Source organism: Triticum dicoccoides, chromosome 4B, assembly GCF_002162155.2.
Source record: "Triticum dicoccoides isolate Atlit2015 ecotype Zavitan chromosome 4B, WEW_v2.0, whole genome shotgun sequence".
Lineage (NCBI taxonomy): Eukaryota > Viridiplantae > Streptophyta > Magnoliopsida > Poales > Poaceae > Triticum > Triticum dicoccoides.
Window position 1 is genome coordinate 98,320,162 of NC_041387.1, and position 13,416 is coordinate 98,333,577.

A 13,416-nucleotide genomic window follows, 5' to 3' on the forward strand; every position below is an offset into this window, starting at 1 on the left:
GGGGTGGGGAGGGAGATCGGGGTGGGGAGGCGCACGCGGCGACCGGGTTCGGGTGCGGCGGCGGCGGCAGCGTGGTGTTGTGGCGGCGGCGGCTAGGGAGGAGCGGAAGCTAGGGTTGGATCGGGAAGAAAACTGATACCATGTTGAAGGCAATACAACTCTCGATGTATTGATCGGGTGCACAATGAACGTATATAAGTACAAAGGCAGCCCTCAGCCTCATCTATACAGAAAAACTAAAGGCGGAGCCAGTAAGAGATTATCCTAACAGATACATGTACATAATATATTTAACACATGTGGTCCATATATATATGTAGCGGAGAAAACAACTGTTGTCTGTTGGTGCTATCCACCAGTAGAAATATCAGCACATTCTTGCATCCGTCTCACTCTTGATCGTGTCATTTAGTACGTTTGTTGAGTCGGCTCTGACAGGAACTTGCAAGTACATCGTGGTCTCGTGGACAAACAGGAACGGTATTCTGTACAGCGTGTGACAATCCGGACTACAAACTATGTATCGCTGATTAATAACTATATATATATATATATATATATATTCCTCCGTAAATAATAAAATGTTTTAGATCACTAAAGTAATTATCTAAAAGGTCCCATATTTGTTTGTAGACAAATATAAGACGTTTCAGTTATTTATTCATAGAGGGAGTTTCAGATATTTATTTGTAGAGGGAGTACAAGTCGGTACAATAAATCTTGTGTTTGAGTATAGTTAAAATCTCAAATACCCATTTAAGTTGCTTGACAAATGTGTAAGTTTAGTACCATACTGTTAGCTTGGTGAAAGAAAAACACCGATATAAAGGGGGGATGTTCTACTCTTCCTTGTACCATGAGAAAAGAAAGCAACAACGCACGTGCTTACCCATTCATTTCGTGTCGTGTGAGTCGAGTTCGAGCTAATATATGCACCTTATTAGAAGAACTACAAATTTGCATGGCAGTACACTGTCGGGCTCTAGTTGTACGTCTCCTTCATGTAGAGGAGATACAAAGGAGAGATAGGATACACACACAATGAAGAATAGAGCAGAAAACAGAACACACCCTCTAGCCGAGTCCTTCTAGTGTTGAGCTGCTTCTACGACAACTGTGTGCACAACCGTCCAGAAGAATAGCGGTTCGAAATCACGTCCCTTGAGAGCCTGCACCGGCTGAGAAGCGATAAGGGTTTTGGGGAGCGTCTGGGAATGACTGCTCGCATAAATTCGACTACATCTGATGTCTGTCTGCATACTTTGGTTGCTTACTCTACAACGGATGACCACCTTGTTTTTCATAACCATGTCCGAAGAAGTTCTTGCACCTGAGTTTCCCGTGCCCTCGTATATTCTGTCCCGCCCTCTGTTGACATTTGCCCTCGATCCATATGCCTATATGCGATGTTCCTAGTCTGTTGTATATGATTTGTCATGTCAGTAATTTTGTGATGATGCTAATCTGAATTAAGCTTAAAAGAAAATCTGTATAATATGAACATATACCCCTAATATGAATTTAGCGGGGTGTACCGAAGCAGAAGTGTTATGTTTTTCTTTGCCTTCATGTTTCTCGTTTCCTTTTCACTTCTTTTAATTTTTTCCTCATTATTTTCCATTTTAATTATTCAAAATTATATTTCACTTTTATTTTTATACTTTTTATAATTTCATTAGTAAAACACATTTTCATGTTCGTGATCATTTTTTTAAAGAGTATATTGTGAATTTTTTTCCACTTTTAAATTGTACTATGAACATTTTTTAGTTCATGGTGTACATTTTTGTATATGATGGCCATTTTTAAAGTGTTCACGTATTTTTAGAAATATGTTCACCAACTTTTGGAAAATGCTCACATATTTTATAAAACAAAATCATGTATATATTTATTGCATATTTTCTTGAGAAAATAATCGAGGATTTTACGGGGAACAAGAAACCTTACCAAACTGGAGCAGACCCAAGAAAACCAAACAAAAAATCACCGAAAACCCGAAATCACTAACTAAGAAGTACTCGTTGCAAAGAACACTCCACCTTCCCATGTCACGACAATTGGTGCACATGCAGCACACCACTTGTCGCAATCTGGGTGTTTTCCCTTTTTTCGTAGATCCGTTTATTTAAAATGTTTTACCTCTTAAACCGTGCGTCTAAATCTCAAACCGTTTACACCATTAGATTTCTCGCGTCGAGATCTTCAAAACTAGATCCCATGTTGATAGGTTTTGACGAACTTTTTTTTCATGAAAAAAATCGGACGAAAAAATCAAACCGGGAGCACGGTTTTTTCCCTTTCCGAAAGAAGCACGCCCATGCCTCTCGCGAAATCACAACCGTGCCTCTCGTGGAAGCAAAACCGTGACTCTCGTGGAAGGAAAAAACAGAAAACGCGTTTTTCCCTTTCCGAAACAGACACGCCTGTGACTCTCGCGAAAGCACAACCGTACCTCTCGTGAAAGCAAAACCGTGACTCTCGCGAAAAAAATCAGAAAACGCGTATTTTTTCCCTTTCCGAGAGGCACGGCCGTGACTCTCGCGAAAGCACAACCGTGCCTCTTGCGGAAGCAAAACCGTGACTCTCGGAAAAAAAAACAAAAAACGTGTTTTGTTTTTCCCTTTTCGAGAGGCACGGCCGTGACTCTCGCGAAAGCACAACCGTGGCTCTCGCGGAAGAAAAACCGTGACTTTTCGTGAAAGAAAGAAAAACACGTTTTTTCGTGTAAAAAAATTTAATTTTTTTTGTCAAAAAGCTAAGGAAGACCGGGGGGAAACCAAAACGTCGAAAAAACCCGGGAAAACCTGTTTAAAAAGCTGAAAACGCGTGCAGAAAAATAAAAAATAAAATCTGAAGGCAGCGTCCAGAGCGCGACATGTGGCGAATGACTGAGAGCGCGCCAAGTGGCGCTGATCGTTGCGAGGCTCCTTTGCTCTCCCGAAAACAAGATGAACGATGTATTGGGCCGGCCCGTATGATGGGAAGCGTCGTTGTTGCCTCAACATTTTGACGCCTTTCGTAGCACAGCAGTGTGTCTCCTTATTAAAATTAATAACTAGCCTAAAAAACTAAAATAAATAACAGTGCAAAATGGGCTCTTAAGGAAACAATTCAAGGTGTGTTCTACATATTGCAATAGTGCCATGGTCGAGGATGCTACCCAAAATAAAATGTTTGAAGATGCTCGCTTCAAGGATGAAAGCGAACCGCAAATGGAGAACGCTTACGGTTTGGCGAAATTGGTAACGGGATGGCCAATTAATGTACTGTTGATGTTCTACAAATGAACATACTTCCTCTATATAGAAAGGGTAGGTACAATGGTAGAGAAGTGTATGTTTTCTTTTCACTATTGTGCGCATAATGCTACTCCCCCATTCACTTTTATAATCGTTTCAGACAACTTAAAATAGGCTGTTTTGCACGTTGTCTGGAATGTTTTCAAGGTTTTATAAAAATGAACAGAGGAAGTATTAAAAATGGTTTCAGTATTTGTACACATTGTCAAGAGTATACGTTGCAAATTCGCACTGTTACAGTATAATTGTACTCCACTGAGGAGTGAGGGATCCTGACATGGCTCAGATTCAGCAGCACATTTATATGGATCGATCCCCGCTAGTATGTCTCAAAGGAAGCAATTTGCATTCTCTCACACATTCATCATCGGCAATGATTGTAATGAATCGATCTGAATTCTGATTAGAGAGAGGAATAACATTACACCGGGTTAATCGTAATTGGCTTGCCGGAAGAGACTTGTTGATCCAGCAAGAAACGAAACCAACCAACAGAAAGGGGGGAACAAATATCAAGAAGAATAAGAAGACCTGGTTACCGACAACTACAACCCCTTCGTCAGTCCAGCACCCCGTACGTGGAGCCATCTTCCCCGACGCCGACGTCGGGGGTCACGCACGGGTCAGTTCGATTCAGTCGCCGTGCGCGCGCGCGTTCGCCGGCGTCCGTTACTTATATATCCTGCGACCTGGTCCGAATGGTTAATCGATCGACACCTGCTACGGCTGCGGTGTGGATCACGTCCTGACCCGGCGCAGGGCGAAGTAGGCCAGCAGGCGGTAGCCGAAGAACATGGCGACGAGGGCGGCGACGCAGGTCCACGTGCCGGCCTCGCCGTGCGTGGACTCGAGCGGGAGCAGCTGGGCGAGGTGTCCGCTGTATTGCACGGCGATGAGCAGGCGGTAGCAGTAGTAGGTGAAGGAGGAGTACTTGGCCCAGATCATGAAGATCGGCACGTTGTGGACGTAGAAGCCGCCGGTGAGGAGGTAGGCGAGCATGATGACGGTGGCGAGCGTGGAGGCGCGCTTGGCGTCCATCATGAGGGCGCCGATGGCGAGCCCGAGCCCCTCGGCGACGAGCACGTAGGAGAGGATGACGAGGAGGGTGAGCGCGAAGGCGGCGGGCGCGGGGTTGAGGCCGGCCATGAGGTAGACGATGAGGGTGAAGGCGGCGGGCAGCGCGAGCTCCATGGGCAGGTCGCCGGCCATCCTGGCCATGAAGTAGGAGGAGAGGGAGTACATGCCGGAGGCGCGCTCGCGGGCGAGGACGGGGCGCTCCTGCGGGAAGGCGAAGACGGCGTTGAAGGAGGCGAAGACGCCCCAGAAGATGGAGATGAAGAAGAGGAGGCCCATCCGGTCCTGCACGTCGAGCGGCGTGGAGCGCCACCACATGGCCCCCGCCACCAGCGCCGGCGCGATGATCTGGAAGAGGCGGAGCGACGTGAAGGTCTCGTGGCGGCGCTCCTTGAGGCTGCGCCGGAGCAGGATGGTGAACTGGTTGGTCCAGCTGGTGCACCCGCTGCAGCTCTCCAGCGGCTGCTCGCCCGCGCCGGCGGCGGCGTGGCCGTTCTCCACGTGCACGCCGGCGCCAATGGCGGCCCTCACCTTGGGGGCGAGCTCCCTGGCGTAAGACGCGAGCAGCGACTGCTTGACGCTGCCTCCCTCCGCCGCGCGATCGCTGTACTCCGCCTGAGCAAAGCCTGCACAAACACACATCGAACAACAGTCAGAAAACACAAGCTTTCACGTGGTCTAGAAAAGAAAAGTTGGCGATAATGGGCATCGTGATCATCAAACAGCGACAACGATAGGCGCGTGAACGTTCAGTTTGCGCTCGCGCGCGGAATCTAGCGGACGGATCACAACGAGTTTCGTGTACGTGCTCGCCCTGCTCTGGTGATGTGCTGGTGCACTCAACAGGTTCGTGCCGTGCCAAGCCAAGCCAAGCAGCAGAAAAGAAAACGACTCGTTCTCCTATCTCTTTCTTCTATCTCGAAAGGGCGCAGAATTGCACCGAGAAACGATTCCTCCTGTCTAAAGCGGGGGCGGTATATCTCCAACTGTAGTGACACAGGCGCTCGGAACTATATCGACGGTGGTTGCCCCCCGGGATCCGCTTCTCCTTCTCAGGCGAGGTGGCTGGTGCTAACGCGCCACGGGAAAGACGACGCTAGCTGCCACAGCCCGAAACGGATCCAACTGAAAGCTGCCACAGGTGTCGGACGCATCTACCTACGTATCAACTATTTATTTCTTCAGTTGTCTGATGAAAGTACGTACAGCACTGAAAACACATGCCGTTTTAGCAAGCCTCCAGTCCAGTCTGTGTGTAAAGTGAGGTTGGGAGGAGCATGATGGGATCTTGATGATCCGCGCAAATGGCTAGAGATGCGCTTGGGATTTTCTTGATCTTGTTCAGAAAACTTGTATAAAAGACAAGCGCGTTAGGTCAAATCACCCGTGAAATGGTAAGCCCGGTCGCCAAAAATGCGGGCAGGTTGATTAGACAGTGGTTACATTACACTACGCCGGAGAAGTAGAGTAGGGGAACGCACTGGACTGGACTGTGTAGCGAGAGCTATCGACATCGGTCCAATATTATGATGTGCAGCCCCACTAGCAGCGTCCCACCGATGGGAGCCTCCGTGACATGTGTCCGGTGGGTGCGATTATTCAGCCATAATTAAAGTGCTTTGCGCAAAAGCTAGCACACTACTACTAGTACTAGCTAGCTAGGGCATTCTCACCGCTCTTTTTCGTTGTGCACCTTCCCTCTCCCGATCTTTTTTGTTGGGTGCACTCCACACTCGCCTACCGGATTTGTTTTGCTCGTCTCCAATGTCATCATCACTAATCCAAAAATCTAGTCACCCGCGATGCTAAAAGGGGAACATAAACATGTACGTACGCTACTATTCCTGCTGCCTAGCTTTCATTTTCTACCTCTCTTGGGTTGTCTAACGCTTCGTTGAATCTAGATTTCTATTCTTACTCTTGTTAGCTAGTTTCATGGAAAGAAGTTGATAGTTGCAGTTAATCACTGGCGTGAGTACTCACCATTAGCGAGGTCGAGCATGAAGTCGGCCGGGTTGACGTGGAACCCCGGCGCGAAGCCCACGGAGGCGAAGTAGTCCATGGCGTCGCGCCCGGGCCCGTAGTACATGCAGCTCCCCTCGGAGAGCAGCAGCACGGAGTCGAACGCCCGGTACACGCGGCTGGACGGCTGGTGCACGGACAGCACCACCGTGCGCCCCTTGCGTGCCAGCGCCGACAGCGTGGCCACCAGCCGGGACGCGGCGGTGGAGTCCAGCCCGGAGGTCGGCTCGTCCAGGACCAGCAGGCTCGGGTTCACCAGCAGCTCGTGCCCGATGCTCACGCGCTTCCGCTCGCCGCCGGACACGCCGCGCACGAACGCGTTGCCCACGATGGTGTCGGCGCAGGCGCCGAGGCCCAGCTCCGCGATCACGGCGTCGGCGGCGGCCAGCTTGGCGGAGGTCGGGGCGGAGGTGGGGAGGCGCAGCATGGCGCAGAAGGCGAGGGTCTCGCGGACGGTGAGGTGCGGGTGGAGGATGTCGTCCTGGGCGACGAACCCCGTGCGGCGCTGCACGGCGCGGCACGGGGCACGCCCGCCGGTCAGGACCGTGCCGGAGTAGCGGCCGGCGAGGCGACCACCGAGGATGGACAGAAGCGTCGACTTGCCGCTGCCGGACGGGCCTAGCACGGCCAGAACCTCCCCGGGCCGCGCCTCGCCGGTGATCCCCTTGAGTATCGTTCTCTCCTCAACAGCCGCCGACACGCCGCCGAGGCCGCCACCACCACCACCCGAGTGCGATATCCTTCCCGGTGGCTCCTTGGCCGGCCCGGCCGTCCTCTCCACCTTGACGCGGTACGCGACGTCGATGAACTGCAACACACCATCGAGCGCACGCCCGCCGTCATAAACAAGTCCGCGATTCAAAGTTCAAACCGTGCGCGCGCATGCAGCAGCACGCACGCACGATCGGCCATGCATGTACGTACCTGGAGATTCAGCGGCGTGCAGACGGACGTCAGGAAGCAGTCCATCTTGGACGACGGCGCCGGCGCGGCCGTGGGCGAGACTAAGCCGCCGCCGCCGCCATGCACGCTCTGCCCGTTCGGAGGCATCGCGGTCGCGGCGCGAACTTAATTTTGCTCGACACCACACGATCGATACGGACCAACAGAGACGACGCTGACGGCAAAGAGCGAGTGGAAATCCGACGGCGAGCCGAGCGAGAGTGGTGGTGGTTGGCGCGAGCTCGGTCGAGCGGGATGGGATGGTGGTGGTGATCGATCGAGTATGAGAAGATCGAAGGGGATGTGGGAGGTTGGAGGGGTATATAAAGGAGGGGGAGGCCATGGCACATGGACATGGAGGTGGTGAGGGCCACGTCACCGGCGCGGGGGACGGGGCACGTGGCGGGAGGGGCGCGGCGAGTGGAGCGGCGGGCCCACCGGCGGCGGTGAGCTTTTGGCGCGCGGCACCCATGCCCCCGCCTTTTTGGTTGGACCGGCGCCGCTGGGGTCGCCGTGGAAGAGAAGAGAGGTGAGCGAGCACACGTTGCTGCTGGCTACGTTTGGTTCGGGGAATCGAAGCGAGGAAGAAAAGCGCGCGAGAGGATGGTGGGCGGGGCGATCCATTGGTGCGCGAGGTGGTGCGGTGGCATCAGCAGAGCGCACCTGCGTGCGCGCCCCACCACAGGCATCGCACCCCTGCCCGGACCTCCTACTGTGCCGGGGCGGTTATTATTAACAAAAGCCGCGGTCGCTGATTTTACAAAGTGACTATTGACTTGTCGAATTTCTGTTTCTCAGTCAACTGAGTCGCTGCACATCCTCGAGCGTAATTTTTCACAAAACATTGTGCGCAGTTAGGCCTAGAAAATGCAATGTTTGTTACTTGCATATTTTGATGCAGAGGACCTGGGTTATCTTTTGCTGAAAGAGAAGTTGCATATTTAGCACTAGCAATTAAGAAGGACACCTCATCTCCAAGAAAAGTTTAGGGTTCCTCTGCCTCCTGTCAGGGCCGCCGTCGGTCCGCCTTGTCTTCTGTGGCCTTAGGCCCATGGCGGCACGATGGATCTTGGCCATTGCCGGTGGGAGGGCTCAGTTTTTTGATGGTTCTTCAAGTTTTGTTAAGGTTTCTGTCCTGCTCAGAAAGACGAGACGACGGCGGCTCCCTGAAGATGGAATGAGGTTCTCCTCGCCTAGTCCCTGTTCCGGTGGTGTGTCTAACATCGTCGGTGAGCATGTGGAGGTGTGTCTCCGGCGGATATATCCTTGGTGGATTTGCTCGGATCTGATCGTAGTTTATCTACGTTTGTGTTTCTTCAGGTTGGATCCTTCTGATCTACGCTACTCTTTATCGGCGACGGTTGTTGTTCTGTTGCGCTGGTCCTATGGGGCCTTAGAATGACGACTTCCCGACTGTCTACCACAACAAGTTTTACCCGGCTCTGGCAAGGGAGGGGCGATGACGGCGGCGTGCTTCGGCTCGCTTCAGTGCTTGTAGTCGTCGCTAGGTGGTCTATGGACATGGATGTAATTTTTATTATTTTTGATGTTCCTTGTATTGTTTTGACCGAAGATGAATAGATTAAAAGTTTTCTCGCAAAACAAAAGTTGTATATTTAGTATGTAAATGAAGTTGCACGTAATCTCTAAACGTGCAGCTGTCTAGTAGACCATTAAATTAGAAACCATCGATTTAATGGTAAAGTTTTTTCCATCAATTGATTATTTTTTCAAAAACGTCGAATTTAGATACCCTTCGAGGAATCTATGCAATGTTCAGGGTTGATATACAAATGTATTTCGGTCAATTGTGTGTTTGTGGTACTACTAGTAAAATTCATCACATGAAGTTAAAAAAAATGGAGACATTTTGTCTTTAAATAATGGGCTGGTTCTAATATTGTGTTACTAGTAGTAAAATTCATACATGAACGTTAGTAAAACATATTTGATCCCAAAGACTTGAAATTAGAAAAATCTCGTCTTTGAGCTATATTTTTGGTCAAACCAATATGACCAGTTAGGTTTCTTTATAGAAAGATGACCAATAGGTGGTGTGGACTCGCAGGAGAACAATGTAGGGAAGTAAAAATGCATAAATAAACTAAAGATGCTGAAAAAACAATAAAAACACATAGCCTGATCGTGACTTCCTCTCGTTTTCCTTCACTGGCCATAGGTGGTTAGGGTAAACTCTCTCCTCCAGGCTTCGTCGGCGAGTCTGTGCTTGCCACTCCGGCGGCCGGTGACGGGGTGGGGGATCCCGGTGCCTTCACTCCGATCTGTAGTTTAGGTTAGGGTTTTTTAGTCTGCGCATTTGCGGTGCTCGGACTGATGGCCGCGCTTCTTTTTTGAGTTTGCCTTTTGGGGTTCAACCCTCCACGAGTTCTTTCGTCCGGACGTAGTCGGCGGAGCTCTGGCGTAAATTCCTGCCATCTCCTCGGGCCGGTGAGGTCGTTACAATTTCTTGTTATATGTCAAGATTTAGTGTTAAGTGCTTCAGATCCATGCAAGAGTTCAACCAAGACAACTGCAGCTTGAGGCCGCTGATCCTTAGGGGCACGTGCACAAAGACTTTCCGGCTGTCATCGACAAGATCAAGTAGGCCCAGACAGGGGAGCAACGACAACGACGCATTGGCAACTCGTTCTAGAGGCAGTAGTGATCCTCCGGTGGTCTATAAACCTTGATGTAATGTTTATTATGTTTAAGATGCTTTGTATTTTCGATGGACTTTTATAATAAATATAATCCTTTTTGCCAAAAAAAAAGAAAAAAAAGAAAAAACATGTACTTCCTGAACACTTTTTTTCCACTAAATAGGCTGGGAACAGATCACACAATAAAATGGATTTCAAGGAAAAAAATTGAAAACCATGGTTCTTTAAAAGACGACCAAATTTTAAATTTTAAAGAAAAATATCATTAGCATTCCACTATTTAAGTAATTCATGGAAACTGAAACATAATTTAGAAACAATAACTCAAAATGAAGAAATGGTGATTAAACAATATTAAAAACATATAAATCATTTGCACTTTTCTGGAGCTACTTCTTTTTTTTGCATTCTAATATTCCAACGATTTTAAGATATTTGTGAAATAATATTACTTTCGGTGATTGCCAATTTTTTTTAGATTCTTATTTACATTATTTAATACTTTGGCCTCCTCTCTTTTTCCACAGTTATTGATTTTTTTTATCATTTTCTTTGTTAAAGCGCCATCGTTGCACTTCATATTTGTTGCATCACTTTCTTTTACCTCATCTTGTATCACTTTGACTGATGTCAAGGATCCAAATTTTTTGGTTTCAAAGGTTTTAGTCTGGTGAAGTTCAAAAAAAATAAAATATGGATCATTGAGGCGCCAACAATAGATATTGGCATATGGCATTTTTTCCTTTACGACTCTATTATTTAGGTGGTAACTGATACTTTTGTTGGATTGGTTGATTCTTTGGTGCATGTAGCCTTAAGGCCGAGATGGGGACATCGAGACTAGACGTGACATCCCCCGGCGAGCTCTCGCCTTGAACAAGCCAAAGCCATGATCCCATGGCCAGCTAGATGTGAGTCAGAAGCTTGACGGTTTGGGTGAGGAGAGTGCGGAGAGGTCAATGTCGACGAAGATCATGACGAGTATAGAGGGGTGACTGAGGTGGAGGAGGTGACGGGTTGGGCAAGGCAGGGCGAAACTCAATAGTGGGCGCAGGTCGTGGGTGTAGCGGATGGAAACCGAGCTAGCATCGGAGTGGGACTCAACAATGTTCAAGGAGGAAGAAGGGGATCACGGTGGGGAGGAAATAAGCTAGAGAAAGAAGATAAACAATGGTCAGAACAAGGGTAGGGCGTTGGACTGACATCCAATGGTAGAAACAAAATTGAAGAACTTCTTACCTCGAGTCACTGCTTCGAAAGATGAGAGCATCTGACGACGAGGAGGACACCACAACCATCGACAAGTACACTACAACCATCGACAAGTCTCCAACAATTATAGGTCCAATCACAAGAAGTCGCGCCAAACTAATAAGTGACCAGGTGAACACTAACTTAAGTTTACCTTGTAACCTTGGTGGCACAACTATTCTTTCATCCACATTGTTGTTGTTTGAACTTAGGTATCACATCAAAGAAATCCAACAACTTATAAGCTATTGAAGCAACCGGTTTGGAGGAATAAGTTTGGAGAAAACAAGTTTCAAGTGAAGCTGATGCTGTCAGTTTTTACCTCTGATGTTTCGTTGTGCGACACCCATGCGGTGGAGATACATGGCTATAGGGGTACATCACCAGAATCTACATCAAATTTACTTTCCAATGCAAAAAACCTCACATCATTTGGAGTTGTGAGACTAGCCATAGTGGGAGTAACTTCAGCAGTAACATCGAGTCCAACTCAGCAAATTTGGCAATGAGTTAACGAGGAGAGAGGTAGTTATAGTAACTTAGCTAGTTACTGTAACATCACATGTTCCAATGCAATATGAGTCTATAATCTAATAAATGAAGCTTTGCATGTTACCACACTTATGTTACTACCCACTATGAAGGTAGTAATATAATCTAGGGATATGTGTATGTTACTAGTGCATGTTACTTATCATTGTGGCTAGTCTGAGTCAAAAGCTCTAGTCATTCTCGTGAAAGGTGTCCAGGCTGTCAAGGCTTCGCGAATTTCCAAGAAGCTCTCCAACAACTGCTTATTCCCCCAAGGAAGCCATGCAATCTTGTTTGTTTTTGAAACCACTTGCACACCTAGCTAAGGGGGGTTGTCCCTGGTATAAAACCCCATCTGCCCCATCTTCTTAGAAACCTTTTGTCAAACCATTCAGCTACAAGCTTATGCAACAAGACTTCTAGAGAGATCCGAGAGATCCTTGCTACCTTTGCTCTTGTGAGTTCATTCGGATTCACGAGAAGGAGCCTCTGGTTCCCCCTAATTCGTGCTCAGCGGTTCCGACCATTTTGTGTGGACTAGTCCCAGTTTGTGGTTCTGCAATTGTTCGGATGGCGGGTTGGAGTTCTTGTAGGTTCGGTTAGCCATCCCCAATGTACGGGTTGCATCCAACCTCGGCAGGTATAAAGCTAGTTATCCCAGCTGCTTGCAGCTAGTTATCCCTCCCGATTCGATCCTATGATGTAAAGATCGGGACACCCTCAGGTGTGAACTCGTTCATCGGGTTTCCACCTATCAGACGAGGAGAAGGCTCTTTGGTGTTGATCTCGCTATTATGCAGCACACGAGGCGACTCGCAACTGCCGCTCTGCCTCTCCCATGTCACCACCTGCCCATCCCCTCCCCCTCCTCCCTTCTCCCCGCCAGCCTCTTTTGCCCATCCCCAGTGTAGATCCAACTGCTTCTGGTCCCTTGCTGTTGACAATGACTCTGAGTAGGAGGATGATGATCTCTTGGGAGAGCCCATGGTCGGTGCTATGGATCTTGTTTCTACACCGTGTTGGTAGTGGTTATCCTCCTTCGGCGGGTGCTGGCTTAGATCTGGGTCCGAGCAAGCGCTCCGCTTTCACGTGGGTAGCCATTATTTCGTATTCTTCGACGTCGTGGGCTTGGCCAACCTTGCATGTTGTGTGATTTTGTTGATATCTCGCGAAAAGTTGGCTTTCCTTCGCTCTGTGGCGATTGATGCAGACCTTCTGGGTAAGTGCTCTTTGTCACTGGTGCATCTTCCCTCCTCCTCCGTGCTCGGGAGTGCGAGGCAACCCTCCCAGACCTCCCTTCACCAGTCTCCATGGGACGATGATGGTGTGCTCTCCGGGTACCACAACCCTAGGTGATGCTTGGTACGATAAAACATTCATGGGCCTTGGGCCTCCTATGGATGGTGGGCCTCTAGTCATGGCTAGGCCCACTGTCTCCTCTATGGATCAGCCCGAGCCTTTCAGTTAGTCTTTCGACTTCCTCTTCGTGAGATCGTTGTGGGCGGGGCCCATGTGCCCGCTCCTATGAACTTCCCTCCTCGGCATACTATAGCACACCCATCGATATATATATATATATATATATATATATATATATATATATATATATATATATATATATATATATATATATA

General features: G+C 48.7%; 1 protein-coding gene across 1 annotated transcript; it reads right to left on the bottom strand.

Annotated features, from left to right (window-relative positions):
- Window positions 1-3,627: 3,627 nt before the first annotated feature.
- LOC119295258 (ABC transporter G family member 25-like) lies at window positions 3,628-7,448 on the bottom strand. The gene is made up of 3 exons (XM_037573622.1): window positions 7,323-7,448; window positions 6,360-7,206; window positions 3,628-5,002 (listed from the first exon to the last, which is right to left on the bottom strand). The coding sequence occupies exons 1-3, from the start codon at window positions 7,446-7,448 to the stop codon at window positions 4,041-4,043; spliced, it is 1,935 nt and encodes a 644-aa protein (XP_037429519.1). The 3' UTR covers window positions 3,628-4,040.
- Window positions 7,449-13,416: the final 5,968 nt, after the last annotated feature.